At 43.5% G+C, this 18,492-nt stretch overlaps 1 protein-coding gene across 1 annotated transcript in view; it reads left to right on the top strand.

Annotated features, from left to right (window-relative positions):
* Positions 1-12,841, top strand: part of CREB3L2 (cAMP responsive element binding protein 3 like 2) — a 74,566-nt gene extending 61,725 nt beyond the window's left edge. The window contains exons 9-12 of the mRNA XM_066550016.1: positions 3,354-3,453; positions 4,371-4,497; positions 5,107-5,332; positions 6,160-12,841. Coding sequence (XP_066406113.1) covers positions 3,354-3,453; positions 4,371-4,497; positions 5,107-5,332; positions 6,160-6,235 — 529 coding nt within the window. The 3' untranslated portion in view covers positions 6,236-12,841. The remainder of the gene's footprint in view (positions 1-3,353; positions 3,454-4,370; positions 4,498-5,106; positions 5,333-6,159) is intronic.
* The last annotated feature ends 5,651 nt before the right edge of the window (positions 12,842-18,492 follow it).

Here is an 18,492-nt window from a genome sequence, read left to right as displayed (position 1 = left end):
TAGCAAATTGTTTTCAAGGAGTAAAGGATCTAGGTTTAAGTTGCAATGAGATATATTGCACCTAATTTCAGGCCACCCTTGCAATAGTTGACAAAGTTTGGCAGCCCTGGATAACTCCTTACTTACTTACTTACTAGGCTTTTATGCTGAAACATCTTTTATGAAAAAATTAGTGGAGATTTTCTTTGTAATTCAAATGAGGGAAGATTGTGGATTTAAGTGGTCTTTTAGTTAAAACTTTGGGGTTTGTCCCCTTTGCTACAAATGGGACAGACAGAGAAGAATCTCTGTGTAGAATTAAAAGACAGAATATTTTTGTCTCTCTCCTTATCAGAATTGGGTTTTGTTCCTCACACAATAGGAATAATCCTCTAAAAGCTTTTGATTAGGATAAAGTGTTTGGTGTCCCCTAGAAGATGTTGTTTGGTGGTTTTTTTGTTTGGATTGGAATCCATCCATCAATGTTGGATTTTAAACAGAAATAGTGACTTGAGGAAGTCTCCCAGGTGCTTCTGTAGTGACAAGTTTTCTCTCCTTAATTAAAGTATCACTGGAAGCAGAAGAGAAGGCTTGACTTGCTCCATACTTTGGTAGTGAAAAGGCCTCTTCTGAAAATGAATATTTGTGAATATGCACCAAAACCAAGCCATCACTGACAGACTGAGTTTGCTGGCAGCATGTAGAAGGAAGTGCAGGAGTCTTCAGGCACTTTACAGCTTTCCTTGAGGTGCTTCCATTGGCAGGGAAAAGCGTGAAAGCACACTCACACCTCCTACAGAATTGACCCTCTAATTGAATATCCCTGGGAAATGTGTCAGACACAGTGAAAATAATCCCTGTGGGTGCAAACCCCCTTAGCATGCTGTCTTGGCATTGCATTTTCTCCTGTTAGGACTTACCCATAGGCAGTGTATTCCACTAAAAGCATTTGTGGCCTTTCTACTGGTATTTAGAGGGAGCATCAGAGATCTGCTCCTTTTGTTTGTCTCTCCTGGTCTAGATCACCCTTGCAGCTGTCCAGTCACAAGCTTTTGCATGGAAATCTTTTGACCTCAGAATCCAGATTCAAACAGAGAATAAATGCCCCAAGGTGTGTCTCATTTTGGCAGTGGCAGGATAAACTGATGTCATCTCTGATCAAACTTGTTTCTTGTTCTTGCCTCAGTTCTTGCTCACAGTTTGCAAATGCACCTGTATCCTGTCAGCTCCAAACACTGAGTCCTTGTCTGTTGAGAAGGAAACAGTAGCTCTGCTCAAACAGATAAATGACTGGGGGAAGAAAGACATTTTATGTGAAGGTATTTGGTAAATAAGGTGGAGGATGAATCTTCCTCTGTCTATAGAAGACCTCAGAATACCTGCCTAATTACACTTTCCAAAGAGACTGTTTTGTAATCAGCTCTCTGGGCCCACTCTGCCCAACAGGTTTTTTAAACTGAGCATGAAAAGGCAGAGATGAACAAACTGAGGAGAATTGCCTCTTCTCTGTTGATTTCCTCACCAGCCATTAGCTGTTTTCTCACTGACGCCTCCACAAAAAGTGGCAGGAATGATCAGCATTTCAAGGCTGCTGCTGCTGCTGCCAGCCCCCAAGCTGAGGAGGAGGAGGAGGAGAAGGAGAGCTCCTTCCTCTTGTGAGTCAGGTCTGAAATGGGGGAAAGATTTAGTCTTCCAAAATAGCACAGAAAGTTCAGGGTTGGAAGGGCATTGCTGTCTAACCCAGTTGGTGGCACATGGTGGGAATACTGTGGGCAAGGTGTTCTGTGCCAGGAAATGATGTGCACAGGTCTGGTGAGCCCTGTGCCATGCAGTAGATGTCAGGAGGAACTGGGGAGAGATGCCAAAGGGAGCAGGGAGTTAGGATGGTCTCATTTAGGTGGTGGACACTGTTTGTATCTCTTAATTTGCCTGTGGTCTCTGTATTACTGAATAAAGGATTGTAGTGGGCATATTGCTCTCTTTTTAAAATACTGAGTTGCAGAGTAAGCCGTGCTCTCAAGAGCATTCAAGATATCCTTTCTTAACAAGTTGAGAAGGATCTGCTGGCCCAGATAAATCTGTGCTGTGAGAATGCCTTGTGCTCGTTTCAGAATGTATTCCTGAAGTCCTTGAATTCATTAAACCCTAATTAGCAGTGAGCATTGATGATTAAAAAAATCTATGAAAATAGGCAGACCAGTGTATATTGAGCTGTGAAGGCACCTCTGGGTCTGTCCCACAATTAGCTTTTAGCCAGTTTGGTCTTAAAATACTCTTTCTATTTTCTCTGACATCCTGACCTTGCCTCTTGCTTTAGCTTTTGATGTAACAGCCTCCAAAACTGCCTGGAGTTTCTGTGGGGTATCCTCCACAGTAGATTGTGAAACTTACAGGAGAAGTGAAAAGTAAACTTGGGAACAAATAGAAAATTTAGCATCTTGATACAAAATTATACTATATTTGTGTTGAGGACAGGCATTTGGGTTGCTGATAGATTGTTAAAAAGACTTATGTGAAAATCCTGTACCAATCATACTTTGAGATCATTCCCCATTTAAATTACATGTGTTCTGACTGTAGTAATTGATGCTACAGCAGAAAAAGCAAAAACAAACAAAACAAAAACCAGTCAGAAAGGTTCTTCTGGTCTGGGACTGTTGAATCCAGCCACAAGAGGATTGTCAAAGACACAGAGTACCCACTTGAAGCATCTGCAATTGTTGTCAACTCTGCAGGATTTAACAAATAGCATTAAAGTGTTTGATTTAATAAGTGAATGTGAGAAGTGAAGTCTGTGCCTATGTCTGGTTTTAAGTTCTTCTCTTTAAAAGTCAGCCAGCATGTGTTCTAAACAACTAAATAGCAAGATTTTGGGAAAAGGGGCTTTTGATAACCAACTAGATAACTGACTAGAGAAGTTGAAGGTTTTTAAAACTAACTAAGCAGTTATAAACTTGATTTTGCATCTTTAAAAATAATGGCAAAACTCCAGCTGAATTCATGACATAGAGTCAGGTTATATATGCAGCTGGTCACTTGCATGCAGAGCAGTTTCAGTTGTTAACGTGCCATTTTGTATAGAAACACTGAAAATACAATTTTTATTTATAAAAACTTACTGAAAGTACTAAAGAAGTAATTGTTCAGGGACATAAGCTGAGGGAAAAGCAAAAAATCTTGAACATTTCAGTGCTATATAAAAACTTTGTAAAATTAAAAACACTCCTTGCTAGTGATTTTAAGAAGACTTTAATTATCTCTACCTTATCCTAAATGCTGTATTATTGCCATGTGTGGAATTTGGAACAAAAATCCATTTAACCAACAAGCCAGGTCAGTGTGTGTGATGCTTGTTTGTTATCTTTGCTTTGCAGAACACTTCTGCAGCAGTTGCAGAGACTCCAAGCCATGGTTGCTGGCAAAGTGTCCCGCTCGTGTAAGGCAGCTAGCACACAAACAGGGACCTGTCTTATGGTGAGTATTCCTAAGGCTGGGAATTCTGAGGGAAGGAGAATCTCTCTCAAGGCACATCTCTTGTTCTGCAAAGCCTCTCAATGGCAAATTTGCAGCTTAGGGAACTCCTTTTCATGATTTAACTCTTTTTCACAATTTTGAGGGAGGTGAGACTTGTGACTGATGAAGATTAATGATTGTGGGAAGGTACTGAGTTCTGGAGGAGACTGGGCCTCTGCTTTTGGTTGGGTGCTGCAGTGATGAAAGAAGGAGCAATGCTCTTCCAAGGGACCCACTTTATTATTTCCTGCAGTATTATATGGTGGAAATGGTGTCTAGAGTTGTAAAATGAAAATGAGGGTGACCTTTGAGGCTCATACTTTTGATCCTAATAAAAATAAACTTGCTCAACCAAATCAAAATATGACTGAGGCTGTAAATCTACCTCTGTCCTATTTCAGTAGTAGTAGTATGCAAGATAAGAAAATGAGTAGAATGAAACATTTGCTTTTCCCTCCTTACACTCAGCTATCAAGTTCCCTTTATACCCAAAGTGCTGTAAATTGATGGAAATAATTTACAAGGCATAAGCTGTTCTCCCAGTCTAGCTTCACTATCACTTGGAAGCAAGACTGGGGCCAGCAGCAGAAATAACTTTGGAAATCCTCAGCAGTGCCTGTAAAACACACATGGCAGCTTTATCTGCATTTCAGCTTTGTGAGTAAAAAAGGCAGCTGGTCAGACTGGTGCAGACATTGAAAACAAACCCCAGTATTGAGATGTGCCCTTTGAAGCACTGAATCGTTATTGTGTAGGTGCCTTTGGTAGGTGTGCAGTGGTGAGGATGGCCCCAAATGGTTTGTTCTGATAAAGTATCAGTTCTCATGTGCGCATGTGGGTCAAGTGCACTCACCTCTCCTGCCTCCTCCCTTTGCCAGATGGTGGTGCTGTGCTTTGCAGTAGTTTTTGGCAGCTTCTCTCAGAGCTATGGGCCATATCCTTCTGCTACAAAGATGGTGTTGCCCAGGCAGCATTCCTCACCAGAGTCCTACACAGATTCCATTGGTAAGTGACAGCTATTCCAGTCTTGCTCTTTGCTTGGTTGTATTTAGGCACTTGTTTTCCACACCCATTCCCAGCCCCCTTCTCAAGCACCTCTTGCATTTCTGCTCCTTAAATGGCCTTTTTTTAATATATACCTGTGTTTTTCTAAGAAGGATAGCCTGGCAAACTATGCTGATGGCAGCAGACTTCATAAAAATGAGCAAAATATTTTCCCCACTAGCCTGCTTGGTACTTCTGTTTAAAGAATTTTTTGCTTCTGTTTGAAGAACTAAAGTTAGTGGTCTGTGAAGGGTAGCAGGGTTTCTACTCAGTAGCAGATGTTCATACTGTTAAAATGCACAAATTATTTCTTTGCTGTTAGTATTACATAACCATAATGAACCAATATATTATCAAAGTTATTATTTAATTTTGTTCTTGTTTTCTGAATAATTTAGGGCTTTTTGATCCTTACCAAGACCATTCCTGTGGTTTTTTTCTTCAGCTCTCAAATTGCCAGTTAATCACTATGAAAAGAAAAGGCCTTTGCAGCTTTGGCTCTGCCTTAACAGTTTCCATTTCCTGAAATGACCAGGTTGTTCTCATTTTGCCTTCTGTCTTTGTATGCAGTGAGGTCAAGGAGCCTCCTAATTTATGAAGAGCCTCAACAGCTGGAGGAGCCATCCAGCCCGATCTCCTTTGCAGATCACAGTGACAGACAAACAGACACCTCCAAGTTCACAGCACTGTCCCTGGAAGCTGTGCCAGGGACACAGCAGGATGAAATCATGCAGTTCACAATAGCCAACGAGACAAGGCTAGAGAAATCAGTGCTGCTGGGCCTGCAGCAGCACAGGTGAGTGCAGGGTAGGCTGCTTGTCACACGGGTGTTCTGTGTCACTCTTGTTCATGCCTGAAGGACACAGGTTAGGCAAGCAGCTCAGCTATGCTGTCAGTAAGCTCAGCTAAGCCTACTTACATGAAGTAACAGTTTGGCTTTTATCTGGAGAGCCTGTAGGCAAAGTCACTGTTGCTCTGGAGAACTGTTTGCATCCTAATTGTAGTAATACAGCTACCAAACTTGGTGCTTCTGCCAGAAACCCAACCCCTGTAAGCCTGTTAGATGGGCCTACCCCCTTTCTTTAAAGCACTTTCTTGTATGCTTCCCAAAGGAATAAGCTTTTGGCAGTTGTATGGAAGTGTGAGGTTGTGATTCACTGGAATTTCAGTGAGGTTAGGGCATGAAGAGCTGGAGTTTCTCACAGCAGTGATTTTACTAAAGCATTACTGCTGAAAGTTTGCAGGACTCAGTCTCAAGAGACAGACATCTACAATTATCTGACTACTTAAGTTCCCACACTGAGTTCCCTCACTTTTAGCATATATGTAAGGGATTTTTTTTTGTTTGCTTTTTTTTTTTAGCATAAATGTAAGTTTTTCAGGCCTCTGAAAAGAGAGTCACTGGTTTAAATATATGTGCTTTCATCTGCTGCCCCTTTGCTTGCATAGAACCAAAGAGATGACTACTTCAGTATAATTCAGTATGTTACCAGACTCAGCTAACTGACAAATACCTTGCTGGTATATACTGAATTTGGCTCTTTAGCATTAGCCAAATCAAGCAGGATATGTACTTAAAAAACTTACTGTTTGCATTAACCTCTGGTTTTTTGTTCCCTACAGAGTCAACTCGGAACTAGAAGGAAATGAAACACTGAAGATAATTGAAATAGACAGAAGAGTCAATGCTACGTCTTAAAAATAAAAAAGAGTGACTTCTTGACTTCCCTCCTTCCTGCATATTTTCAACCAAAGTTCCCCTGACTTGTCATCCTCAGTGAACCAAAGTACAAAAGAGAGGGAGTTCAACTTCTGCATTGACTGATGAGGCTGTGACTACAGATGGGATCTCTTGTCTTTGTAACTCCCTTCCTCACGTCACACACAGTCCCTGTCTCTGCTTTTATCCCTTTCCTGTCTAACACTGCAAGGGCAGCACTGAATTATGATGGCAGATGATGCCAGCAGTGTGCCAGTGACTGGTGGGTGTGTGTGCCTGTAAGTGCACACAGCCTGATCTGAGCACAAAGACATTCTGGAGAAGGGTGAATTGTGCAAAACCAATGGGAGCATGTGGGTGATGGTTTTCTTGGGAGAAGGTAATGGAGAGAGAGAGGAGATGCAGCATGATGGTGCTTAGAGTCTCACCACAGCTCTGTGCCTGCTGGTCTACAGCCCTAGAGCCTTTTGGGGGGATAGAGAAGCGCATGTGCAGCCTGCTGCTGAGGGGACAAGAAAGGGCCCTGACACTGCTGAGTTCACAGCACGGGCAGGAGAGGGCTGGTCCATGGTGCTGCTGAGTTGTCCTCCCCATGCTCTTTTCCTTCTCCCCTCCAGTCTCTTCATTACTTAGCAGGGTAGGTTTCTCTGTGCATTGAATGCAGTCCTAGTGAGCTTCCCTGCTTCCACCCTTGAGAAATTAAGCAAAGATAGTCACTGTCTTACCACACACTGTGTGGGAGAATTACACTAGTTTAACTAAATCTGTTTAGAAAGCAGGTTTTGTTACATTTATGCAATATTTTAGATGGATGCCCTTTAGTCTGCTTAAGGCTAATCTATTTAGCTTAAGTCAGTTCCTTCCCAACAAATTAAATCAATGTAAGGCTTAAACCAGAAGTGCCTCCTGAGAGGACTGTATGGATTTAATTTATTGGCTTCTAGCTGGTTGATGAAAATTCTTGTGTAGACCCGGTCTCAGATTGTCTTGTGTTTTCCTTTCCTTGCCATCTTCCTGTTACTGTTGTAAATAGTATTTATTAGCTTTGAAACATTCTGTTCAGGTAGTTGCAGTGAAGAGAACTGAGCTTTCCTAACCCTGCAAGTGATCTGGGCAGACCCTGAAATTGGACAGACAGACATCACTGAATGCCCATTTCCTCCCCTTAAGCTTGAGTTGTCCTAAAATAAAGCCAGGTGTCTTGTTTTCCTCTTACCTGCTTTTCCAGAGGTGTGATCTGAGACCAGCTGCTTTGGGTACAGATAGGCCAGCCCATGCCTAGAGGTGGTGGGTCCTGTATCAAGTGTTTGCCAAGGCAGCCTCTGACCTGAGGAGCTGATTACATGGGCAGGAGACCTGTCAAAAGAGGAATGAGATGAGCACATGAGGGGGTGAAGTGACTGCCAGGCTCACTGAGAAAGCCAAGAGCAGCATTCAGGTCTGGTCCTGGTTCCAGTCTTCTTCTCCATGCTTTGTTTCCTTCTTGTCCCATGGTGTTGTCTTCATGTGCCCTCTCTCTCTCTCAGTACCCTGGTCATGCCTTTGCCTGAGCTCTGCTTCTTGCAGTTTGTCCTTGCAGGGGCATCGTTGAACTCAGTCCAGAATTTGAGCAGGGTTTTATCTGGTTCCTACAGAAGGACACTCCTGCTCCATTGAGGATGGATCTAATGTGAAAATCCTAATTCAGCAGGCTAGCAGAGCTACTTAACAGTTTACCAGAAGAAGTCAATTAAAAAAAAAAAAAGGATTTTGAAGCTCTTTTTTTCTTTTAATTTTTTTCCTAATGTTAAATAAGGGAAAAACTAACCTAGCCTTACAAATAATTTTTTACTATGTACAGTAGATATTTCTTGCAGCTATTCTATTTTGTAAAATATTGAATTTATATTTTATTACAGCAGCTGTCGCACCAGCTCCTTCCTTGTTCTTCATTCTCCTTAGACTTTCTTCCTTCAGCATCCTATTTGTCACCCTCAGGCCTGACTCAAAATCCAGTGAAATGAATGGGAGGGATTTGGTGAATTGGAGAGGACTGTGGATCAGTCCTCCCTGTGCCATTTTAAGAGAGTGTTTCACGTCAGTGACAGTGAAACAAGTACCTGACTCCATGGGCTCGTTCTGGTGTGCAGATTGGCTCTTCTAGGTAATGCCCTATTCTTCAACCCAAGTGCCTTATTATTTTGCCTGAGGTGACAGTGAGAGGAGAAATGCTGTTGTAGTCTTCTTTGCAAGTGTTCCCATCTTGGCATGGGTCATCTGTTTCCCTTCACAGTGATCCTGCTGGGTTCTCTGCATCATTCCAGTATCCATTAACAACTTCTGTATTTGTTTTTTTTTTAATGGTTTAAGACAGTGATCACTTGTGAGTGCCACAAGGGGTGGCTGCATTGCTCAGCCACTTGAGGTCAGCAAAGTGACAGGAGAAAGCTGGGATTGACCCCAACTGGTCAGTATAAGTGGGCAAGGTCATAGCTTAGAAAATTCCTTAAATGGTCCTTTTTTTTCCAGAGCACCCTTGGTTTGCTGCCTTTGAGGGCAACCAAGTGGTTGAATGTTTTTCAGAAGAGGCCCAGGGTGTGAAGCACAGCACCACTTAGCAGCCTTGCAGTTTGCAGTGTGCAGCCTGAGCTCCTGCCCATTGCCAGCTAAATGGATCGCCTCCCATTCCAGATACAGCTGGCTGGCTTCACTGTGTGAAAACCAAAGTGGAATTATTTCTCAGCTCTTACAGGATACATGATTTTGCACAACCAAAATAGCTCCTCCTCTCTGAAGCCTACTGCACTGGCCACCATTAAAACTTAGCCCTTTTTTTGGTTTTATTTGGGCATACTGGTTCAGATCTGTTTGGAAGATAATCAATGATGTTTTCATCCTGAGCATTTGAAACTGGCCATGGTCTGGGTCAGGCCTCTGTACTAATCCATCCAAGCCAGTATGGCCATTCTGGTTTCTTGTAAGTATTTGATAATCTAGTACTATAATCTTAATTTGTATGCTCCTTTAAGTTATTTTTAGGTACTCTTCTTTAGGGAATCTCTTGACCTAGCACACACATTGCTTGGGGATTTATTGTATTACATGTTAGTTTATAATAAGGAAAAGCTCTGCTTCACTTTGCTATGTTTGTGATCATTTTTCTTCAGGGGCCTTAAACAGAACAGGTTTCTCTGCCAGGGGCCCAGGAATCCCCTGCCATCACCTACTCACAGGCTGTGGTGTGGCAAGGACCCACGGCCTCCAGAGGGAGTTTGTGCCCCTGTTCTGTGCCTAGCAGGGGACAGGAGAGGCAGGACGAGGTGCCATTGCACTGCCAGCCTCAGCAGGCAGGGCTGGGAATGCTGATGCACTGCAGACCACATGGAGAGGCAGCTCCTGTGCTCTGGGTTAAGGGCATAGGAGTAGTGAGGCATATTCAGGGAGGATGCCAATGAGTGCTTTTAGTCAGTTCAGCTCTATTACTTGAGGCCTTAGCCTTCTGCCAGTGTGCTTTTTCTGCTCATCAGTGACTTGGTGCTGTGGAATCAAATGTGTGTGCACGGGCAGGGTATGCAAAGGCCTTGTGTGCTATGTAATTTCCATTTCCAGTAGAGGACTTAAGTGATAAAGTCCTCAGCTGTAAGGGTATGTTGCTCACCAGCACAATTTTATACACAGTAGTAAACTTACCTTTTGGCCTGTAGCTTTAGAGCATGTTTAGATCTGCTGGGTCTTTGCTTCTAGGGAGATAAGCTATGAAGGAATATAGGGCATTATTTTATATATATATATGTATATTTTAAAAGTCTGAATCACAGGGCATGTGACGTTTCTAACCTTGTTAGTAGGGTGTAGATAGTGTTCAGTTCTTTTCCCCCCAGGCTATTTATAGTTCTTTGCTGCACTTCTTTCATTTCTTTTGTACCACTCAATATTTTTCAGCAGCACAGACTCATGGATTAGGCTGAGGTTCTTAGGCCAGATCCCAGCTGATACAACCAGCATGGTTCTCACACACTGCTCTTGGAGGCTGCAGGTCTGATTTATACTGACAGGGGACCTCTTCCTCTACATCTCTGTGTGTAACAGTGTATCTTAATGTGTTCTTGATTCTTCTGCATAGACCAAATATTCATCTAAAAACTTTTTTTTTCCCTGCTAAAGAAACCAACCCACCTCTCCACTCCCATCCCTCCCAGCTATCAGTGGTGAATTCTGTCTAGACACTTTCAGAATGTAGGTCAAGTGAGTGAATGATGCTAATTGCTACGTTGGGAGGGATTTCCACTGAGTATTTGGGCTCTAGATTCTAGCTAATGCCAAGAGGCCAGTGTTCAAAACCCACGGAGCTCAGAACAGAGGAATACAGAGTATTTTTATACTCCTGGTGACTAAAATATTTCTTTCTCCAGTCACTAATTAAAAAGGGAACATTTTGTATTCTGAAGGTGAAATGATAGGTCAGTACTTTGTAGCTACTAAAGTTGTCCCAGCCTATATAACAATGTAGTGCTATGATGTGTTGCTGCTTTGCACTTTCTGGCATTAAGGTTTGACAACTTTGGGGGTTGCAAAGGGAAATGAACTGATGTATGTGTTAAGTAAGGTCTTTACAAAGAAAATGTAAGGATTCAATCCATCTTGTAGCTTTCTCATGGCCAATAAGGTGACATTGGGCATTCAGAGAATTTGGTGATTGGGCATTCAGAGAATTTGTTGAAGGTTGGTCCTGATTAATACTGCATTGCTTAGGTGATCAGCATCCATTGGAGACTCCAGAATTGAGAGGGAAATTGCAATTTGGTTTTCTCATTTTTATGTCAGGTCTTTTTCTGTTTTACCAAGGTGTGATATATATATATGAATCAAATTTCTGTGTAGAAAAAAGTGCATCATGCAGGAAACTCATTTCTGATGCTGCTTGGATCTGATGCTGAATGGAGTTTGGATATTCTTTATTAGCAGTAGTCTCTTGTCTGCCCTACAACCAATCTCCAGATTCTTCCTCCAAGAGCTGCAACTAAAGAGATGAGAACAGAACATAGGAATGCTGGATTTGTAGACCTGTCTTACGGAAGAGGCAGGTGAAGGGACTCCTTGCATCACAGGGAAGCCTTCCAGTTCTTGATTCCATAAAGAACTATCAGCAGTAATAGCCTAAATCAGCAGTGATAGTCTCTTTCATTAGTTACCTGCTAGGTTTAGGTTCACTCCTGTTCCCCTTGCTCTTTAATGCTATGCAGTCCTGTTTATGCATACCTGACCTTTATGTTATATCCCACTTTACCCTCTAAACAGCAGGTGAAAATCTTTCTGAGCCTTAGCAGTCCATAATGAAGGGTGTGGAAGAGAGAGAGGGAGAAGCAGAGGCAGGTACTGAATTTTGTTAAACAGAACTCTGCTCATATCTGACTTTACCATAACAGACTTTAATTCAGTGATATAATGGCATCTTGCTTTCTTCATTTGTACAGTTAGAGAATGAGTGTGTGTGTGTGTGTGCATCTGTGCACATGTGCATGGTGAATGATCAAAAGGTATCAAAACCCCACAGAGTTTTCTTCATGTAGTAAGTGTTGCTAAATAAAGGCATCTACCTGAACACACAGGGCACTTTGGGCTTGGTGCAGCAGAAAGCCCAGGCATTTCTCTCTGAAACCTGTTCACATTCCACATCACTGAGCACTTGTTAAACTGTTGTGTGCATTGCTCTGAAGACTGTCCTGTGATTAATTGTCGACTGAATGTTGTTGCACTGTGTCATTTTGTGTGTGTGCCTAGATTGTCTGGCCTTTCTAGAGACCAGTTCTGGCTTGGTACAAAAAACTAATTATTTTATATTCTGGTATAATTTTTGGTCTGCAGAATTATGGCTTTGAATGCTTTTTTTTATTATTATTTTCTTTTTTAAGTGGTGTAAATTGCCTTAAAAGGTGGCCCCTGGGAGCACTGTTGCCCTAACCACCCTCAGGCACAGTGAGATGCAGTCGAGGGGAAGCAGTTTCCTCTCCGAGGGTGCTGCAAGTACATCCCAGTCTCCCTGAGATTCATTGGCCTTCCAAGGGTAAATTACCTGCTGGTGCTCTCTTGAAGAGAAGTATCCATGGCCAATTCCGTTGCCTTGGGCTGTGCAGAGCAGTCACCCTGCTGTGACCCCCCTAGGGCCCTTCAGCTGGTGTTTGCCTTTCCCTCTGTTCATGTGAGTGCAGTATAGGTTTGTGCAAACATTTAAAACTAAGAGGACAGGGACAGTGATACCAGTGCAAAAGCACACCACTCCCCCCTCAAAACTCCTCTGTAAACTTCACTGGGGCCTCTTCTGACTGCAGATATCTCTATTCTCTTGCCATGTCTATTTAACTCTGTGTCTGTGTTCAGTGACCTTTCTATTTTTGTACAAGTGCTGTCATCTGGATACAGTCCCACCTGATTGTTCACACTGCAAACATGTCCATTGGGTGGAAAGAAATTGCTGTTTTTCCTTTTTAAATCATCTGCCTGATTCTGTGAGAGAACAGACTACCTGCTTTTTTCGCCTAAATATGTATGTAGTGAAGTATGTTATGCTTTTCATTTCTTGCAAATAAATATTTTCTGTAGAAAAAAGCAATTGCTACTTGTTTGATTTCCTGATGACTGCAAAAAATCTGGGCCCTCAACTTCCCCAGGTGTGCCAGCAATGTGTCCATTTAGTAACTGGTAATTTAGTGATAGAAGAGGAAGGATGTGGGGTTTTACTGAAGTTTTACCCTTCCCTTTTTGAGGTTAGCAGAGAATTATATCTCAGTCAGGGTGCAAATCAGGGAAGGCCAACAGCATTTAACAGTGATAATGAGACTCAGTGCAACACTGTGCTACAGCCCCATTATCAGTAAATTCTCTGTACAAGTGGGATGCAGGAGGGCTGATGCTAAGGGGGCATTGCTTCAGCCCAGGGACACTGAGGAGCTGTCACCTGGAGTGACAGGGCTGGCTGGGGCTGATCTGGGTGGGCAAACAGCCCTCTGGAAGGTGAGGCCTTTCCCTGCTCTGGGCTTGTTCAAACTGGAGTGAACTCTTGAAAGAGCACTTTCTGCTTTGGCTTTTTGGGATTGGTTCTTCTGGCCTCAGCTCCTTTCCTTAGGCTGCCTCACCCCTGAGGTAATTTGGGAGATTTCTGCAGCAATTTGGAATTTGTTCTGCCTGTGTGAGCACCCAGCATGACACCCTGCAGCCCAAACCCAGCATCCAGCCAGGGCACAGAGCTGACCTCTGCTGCTTTGATAGACATGGAAAAGGAAATGCCTGATTCTTTCAGTCTGGGGACTCTGTGGCTTTGCTGGTTGTCACCATGATATTTTATGGAAAATCCCTTTGCCAGGATTTTTCTCCTGAGAAGCTGAGAAGCCTCAGAAAAGAAATGTAAACCATAATTATCTGATTGCTTGGAATGTGGTTTGGAGGTTGCTTACCAACAGGTGCATCTTTGATTGGTTCCATGTGAATTGTTTTAACTTAATGACCAATCCCAGTCCAGCTGTGTTGGGACTCTGGTCAGTCATGAGTTTTTATTATTCATTCTTGTCTAGCCTTCTGATGTATTCTTTTCTCTGTAGTTTAGTATCATTTTAGTATATAATTTCCTTTAATATAGTATGATAAAATAATGAATCAGCCTTCTGAGAACTTGGAGTCAGATTCTCATCTCTTACCTCATCCTGGGGACCCACAACACCACAACAGCTGATCATCCAGGGACCTGGACCATGGATGGCCTAGTGCCAATGTGAAAATTGCCCTGTGCAGAGCTGGTATCACAAATATACAGTAATTTGTTTTATGCCAGTTTTCTACTGGGAGGGAGGCCTCATAGATGAGTACCATGCATCCCTAGAACAGCAACCAAGAATTTATCTTCCACAGGAAATACTAGCCATGAAAGGAATAATTCCAGCTTAGCTGAAAATGGGAGTGAGACAGGTGGCTTTGGTGCGTCCTTTCCAAGGCCTCTTAGAGAAGGCTGCTCTAGAGTTTGGGGAAGGCAGCATACCATGGAAATTGGAACACTATGGCCTGCACTAAATTTCTGGCTGATGTGGATTTTCAGAAATGCCTTGATTTGGGGCTAATGACATTAAAGTAGCAAAAGAAATTGGCAGTGGGGAAAGAAAAAAAAGAAGCTCTTCTCCAAGGATCTACCCTGTGTGCCTCTTGCTTTCCAAAGAGGCAGTTTAACTTGCCAGGACTATTGATCCAGGGCACTTGTTTGCAGCATCAAGCCATATATAGCATTTTTAGAGGAAAATCGTTAGACTGTGACTGATTGGGAAAGTTACCCTCAGCTTAGCTTTAGCTGAGCTCAGTTCCTCCAAGCAAACAAAACACAGGCCTGTGATTAGCCATCAGTTAAGAATGTCCTCAGATCTCCATGTGACCCTTGAAGCATCACAGAGCAGGTGATGCTGCAGGGAGCCTGTGACTGAAAAAGAAACCCCCACACAATGGGGAAATGCTGTGTGATGAGCTGTCAGCCTCCCTACCTATCAGCCTCCAGGGCGTGCTGTTCTTGGAGAAGCATCTTGCTGTTTGAATCCAAGGCTGGGTTTTGATACTCCTTTTTCAGGCTGATTCCTGTTGCAGCACAGGAGTGAGGATGTCCAAATGCAGCTCGTGATGCCTCTCATGGCATGTTTGGGTAGAAAGTATTTTTTAGAAAGTAGAAAGTTTTCCTTGTGCTGTTAGCTATTGTTTGTACCTGTGTTACAGCAGCACAGACTTAACCCCCCTTGAAGGCATTTCATGGAAGATTCATTCCTGATGCTCCCTTTCCTGATTTGTTTGCTTTAGGATTTTTTTTAGAAACATGGGCCTCATGCTTGTGGCATGCTGGTGAATTTGGCTTGCCCTATTTATTCCATGCTTCAGATTCCTGGTCTGCAAAGCCAGTGGTAGCTTCCTCCTCACTGTAAATCACACTGAGATTAAGCAAAGCAAGGTGATTCAAAGGAGATAGCAATTGGAAACAAAAGCATATCGCCTTTCTAATGAATAATAATGCTTGCATGTCTTGTCTCCCTCCAGTTTGTGCCTCAAAAAGACAAAGTGATTTATTTGATTTCTCATTCTCTTGGTGTTTCCTCCCTGTGGGCTTCAAATGGTTATGCTTTCATTATTGAATTAGTCTTACACTCTATTTGCACGAGTTCTATACATTAGTATAAAATTACTATTTTTTGTCACTCCAGTAAGAAGGAAATTAAAGTTCTAGCCCCCGTCTTTACTGTGGCACAGCTAAGGGAAGATAAGAATAAGTTCATGTCTCTTGGGTTGTCTCATTTTCTCTGTCTAAAGCAATGCTTAGGGTCTGGTTAGCCCTCTTTTTAAAACCTTTTTGATAAAAATCTGTGTTTGATCTGCTCAGCTGAGGTGGGTCCCTCCTTGCTGAGCCTCAGCATCCCTCAGTTTCCCAATGGATGAGCAGCACTCTACTAAACCTTCAAACGTTGACCAAAAGGGAATGATGTTGTGGGTGGATCCAATTTATCAACATTGGATCTGGAAAGGGAAGCTGGCCATTTATGTCACATTTAAAAAAAATATTTACAGTTGGAGGAGATGCAAATACATGCATACACATGTCTATGCGTATAAATTTATTTTTATATGTTTTGTATTTTTTTTTTCGTGAAAGCTGAATGTTGGAGGCTAACATTTCATCCCCATTTCCTGGGGATGAATTTTGTGTGAAATTAAGGAATATGGAGCATTTAAAGTAGACTGACTTCTCCCTGGCTAGCCTGGCACACTGAACAAGTAAGGTTGCCTCATCCTTTTCCTCCCCAATCCCCTTTTTCATATATCCATCTCTTTTCTATTAGAAAAAGAATTTTCAGTCCCTCCTGCTCACAATAAAACTTACCACAGTGCACACAGTCTATGCACACTGGAGTATTCAAAATGGGATTTTACAGGCATGTGAGTAATGCAATAAACCTTCCCTTGGCTTTACTCCAAAAGGCTGAAATCCCTCCTTTCGCTGCAGCTCCTCCATCATTCCCACCGTCCACCCTGCTATTCATGGCATGCAGTGTGGTGAGAAGTTCCCACCCAGGAAAAAGAGCTCCCCACCTGCTGAACCTTGTCAGCTCTCCCAGACAATCAGGGGAGGCACCACAGAGTGGTGTGGGGTGCTCCATTTAACCTCCATTTAACAGCACTTTGGAGATGAGAACCCAGACCTGGGAGTTCGGATTTTTTTGTTTGCATGATAATCCCAGATACTGGCAAAACCTGCTAAAAATCTATTTTTGTGCTCATCCTTTCCCTCCTGGCCCAGTGGTATGTCTGCAGCCACACCTTGGAGCAAGCGTGATACTCCTACAAAGTTTCCACTGTTGCTGCCTTCCTGTACCCACAGGGATTGACAGCTCCACCACAGGTGTAATAGCATAAGCAGGGCTTTCCTTCACGAGCCTCAGACTCTCTCATAATTGCTCATATTCAGAAAAAAAAAAAAGGCAAAGGAAGTCAATTTAGCTCTTCATATTGCAAATGAGTCATGCAAATTGCAGCAGTCAGAGGAAAAATAGGTAATCCCGGAGCAGGGTGTAAATTTGGTCATGTGGATAAAAGGGTTATTGACAAGCAGGAGCTGCAGGAGAGCTTGTGCAGAATGAGGAGGTGGCTCAGTGGCATGGATGTTCACTGGAGAGGGGGTAGGAATTCCTGATGAGTTGTTAGGCTCTGCTCCAGATGCTCTGGGGGAGGTGGAGCCATTTGCTGGGGCACAGGCGACAGAGCTGTTCTCATGTGGACCAGAGGCTGAGAGAATAAAGCTGTGAGATGATGCACAGTGTTCTGCTCTCCGAGTGCAAAATTAATTTGCGGTTACAGGTTTTTTAGCAGATGCCATTGGCATCTTCTCATAGCAACAGGCCACACAATTTTCACCAGTGACAAAACCTCAAAATAGGACCGATAAGAGAGGAACTCATGGTGCCACTCCCTACCTTTGGAAGTGACTTTTGGGCTGGTTTTGAACTGCTCTTTGACAGGTCCACCCCAAGATGGTTTCATTTGGTTCTGCAAAAAATATTTGTCACATGGTCTTAAATGGAATGTTTTCACAAGGAAAATTCACTGCTGATTTCCCTGGAAGTTCAACTGGAGACTTTCCAGCTGAGGTCCCAGCTCTCAATGGAAAAGGACCAATGGTTCCAGTGGAGCTCCATGCTGGTTTGGAGATCTCTCTGCACACAGCTCAGAGGAGGATCCAGACCTTTCTTTTACAGTCCTGCATAAGAATCTTAGTTTTGCTTCTAATAAGCAAGGGTTTTACATTGCTTGATTATGCTTTACGTGCTTCACTAGTAATTGAAAGTAATCTGGGAATGGTATTGGAAAGGAGCGAGGGTCAGGTGTAAGGAATCTGTTGACTCTCATGAACCTGATTGGCACAGGACTCACACAGAAGAGGCACGGCTGCTTAGGGAAGCCATCTGTGGAGCACAGGAGTTACTGAAATCTCTTCCTGTAGGGTTTGCCTTCTCTCTAGAGTGTAACTGTTCATGCTGCTTTTTAAATTTATTTTAATGTCTTTCTGTTTTGGATTGCATTACCTCAGGGAACTTTTGCATACAGAAAACAAAGCACTGTCTGTGCATAATTCCTGCAATAATTTCCGTATACCCTCAGACCTCAACCTTTTCTGTACTTTTCAATCTTATTGTCACCTCTTGTGCTGAAACATGCTGACACTTTCCTCTGAAGTTTTCCTTAGTGTCCCCTAATGAAGAAAAGGGAGAAGCAAAGAACAAGGTGGGAGTACAGTTAACTTTACCAAAGGGCACCGTGATGCTTGCCACATGTCTCTGCCGCTGGGCGCTTTGAGACTCAGTGCACCAAACTGAGATCACAGGGGGAGCAAATTGGAAGCGATTGGCAGACGAGGGCAGCGCAGGGCAGCCCTTCACGGGGCTCCTGTGCTCGCTCGGGAAGGTGCTCGCAGTGTGACGGGAAGGGGCTCGCTCGGGAAGGTGTTCTCTCGGAAGATGTTCGCGGTGTGACGAGAAGGTGTTCGCTGGGAAGGGGCTCGCTGGGGAGGTGTTCGCTGGGAAGATGCTCTCTCGGACGGTGTTCGCGGTGTGTGTCGCGGGGCGCGGCCGCGGGGCGGGGCGCGGTCGGGCGCGGCCGCGGGGGCGCGGCGGGGGCGCGGCGCTGCCATTGGCCAGCGGCCGGCGGGGCGTGGCGGGGGCGTGGCCGGGCAGGAGTTTCCCACA

This window comes from Molothrus aeneus, chromosome 5 (genome assembly GCF_037042795.1).
Source record: "Molothrus aeneus isolate 106 chromosome 5, BPBGC_Maene_1.0, whole genome shotgun sequence".
Lineage (NCBI taxonomy): Eukaryota > Metazoa > Chordata > Aves > Passeriformes > Icteridae > Molothrus > Molothrus aeneus.
The sequence above is the reverse complement of the archived record's forward strand: the minus strand, read 5'-3'. Positions and strand labels throughout refer to the sequence as shown.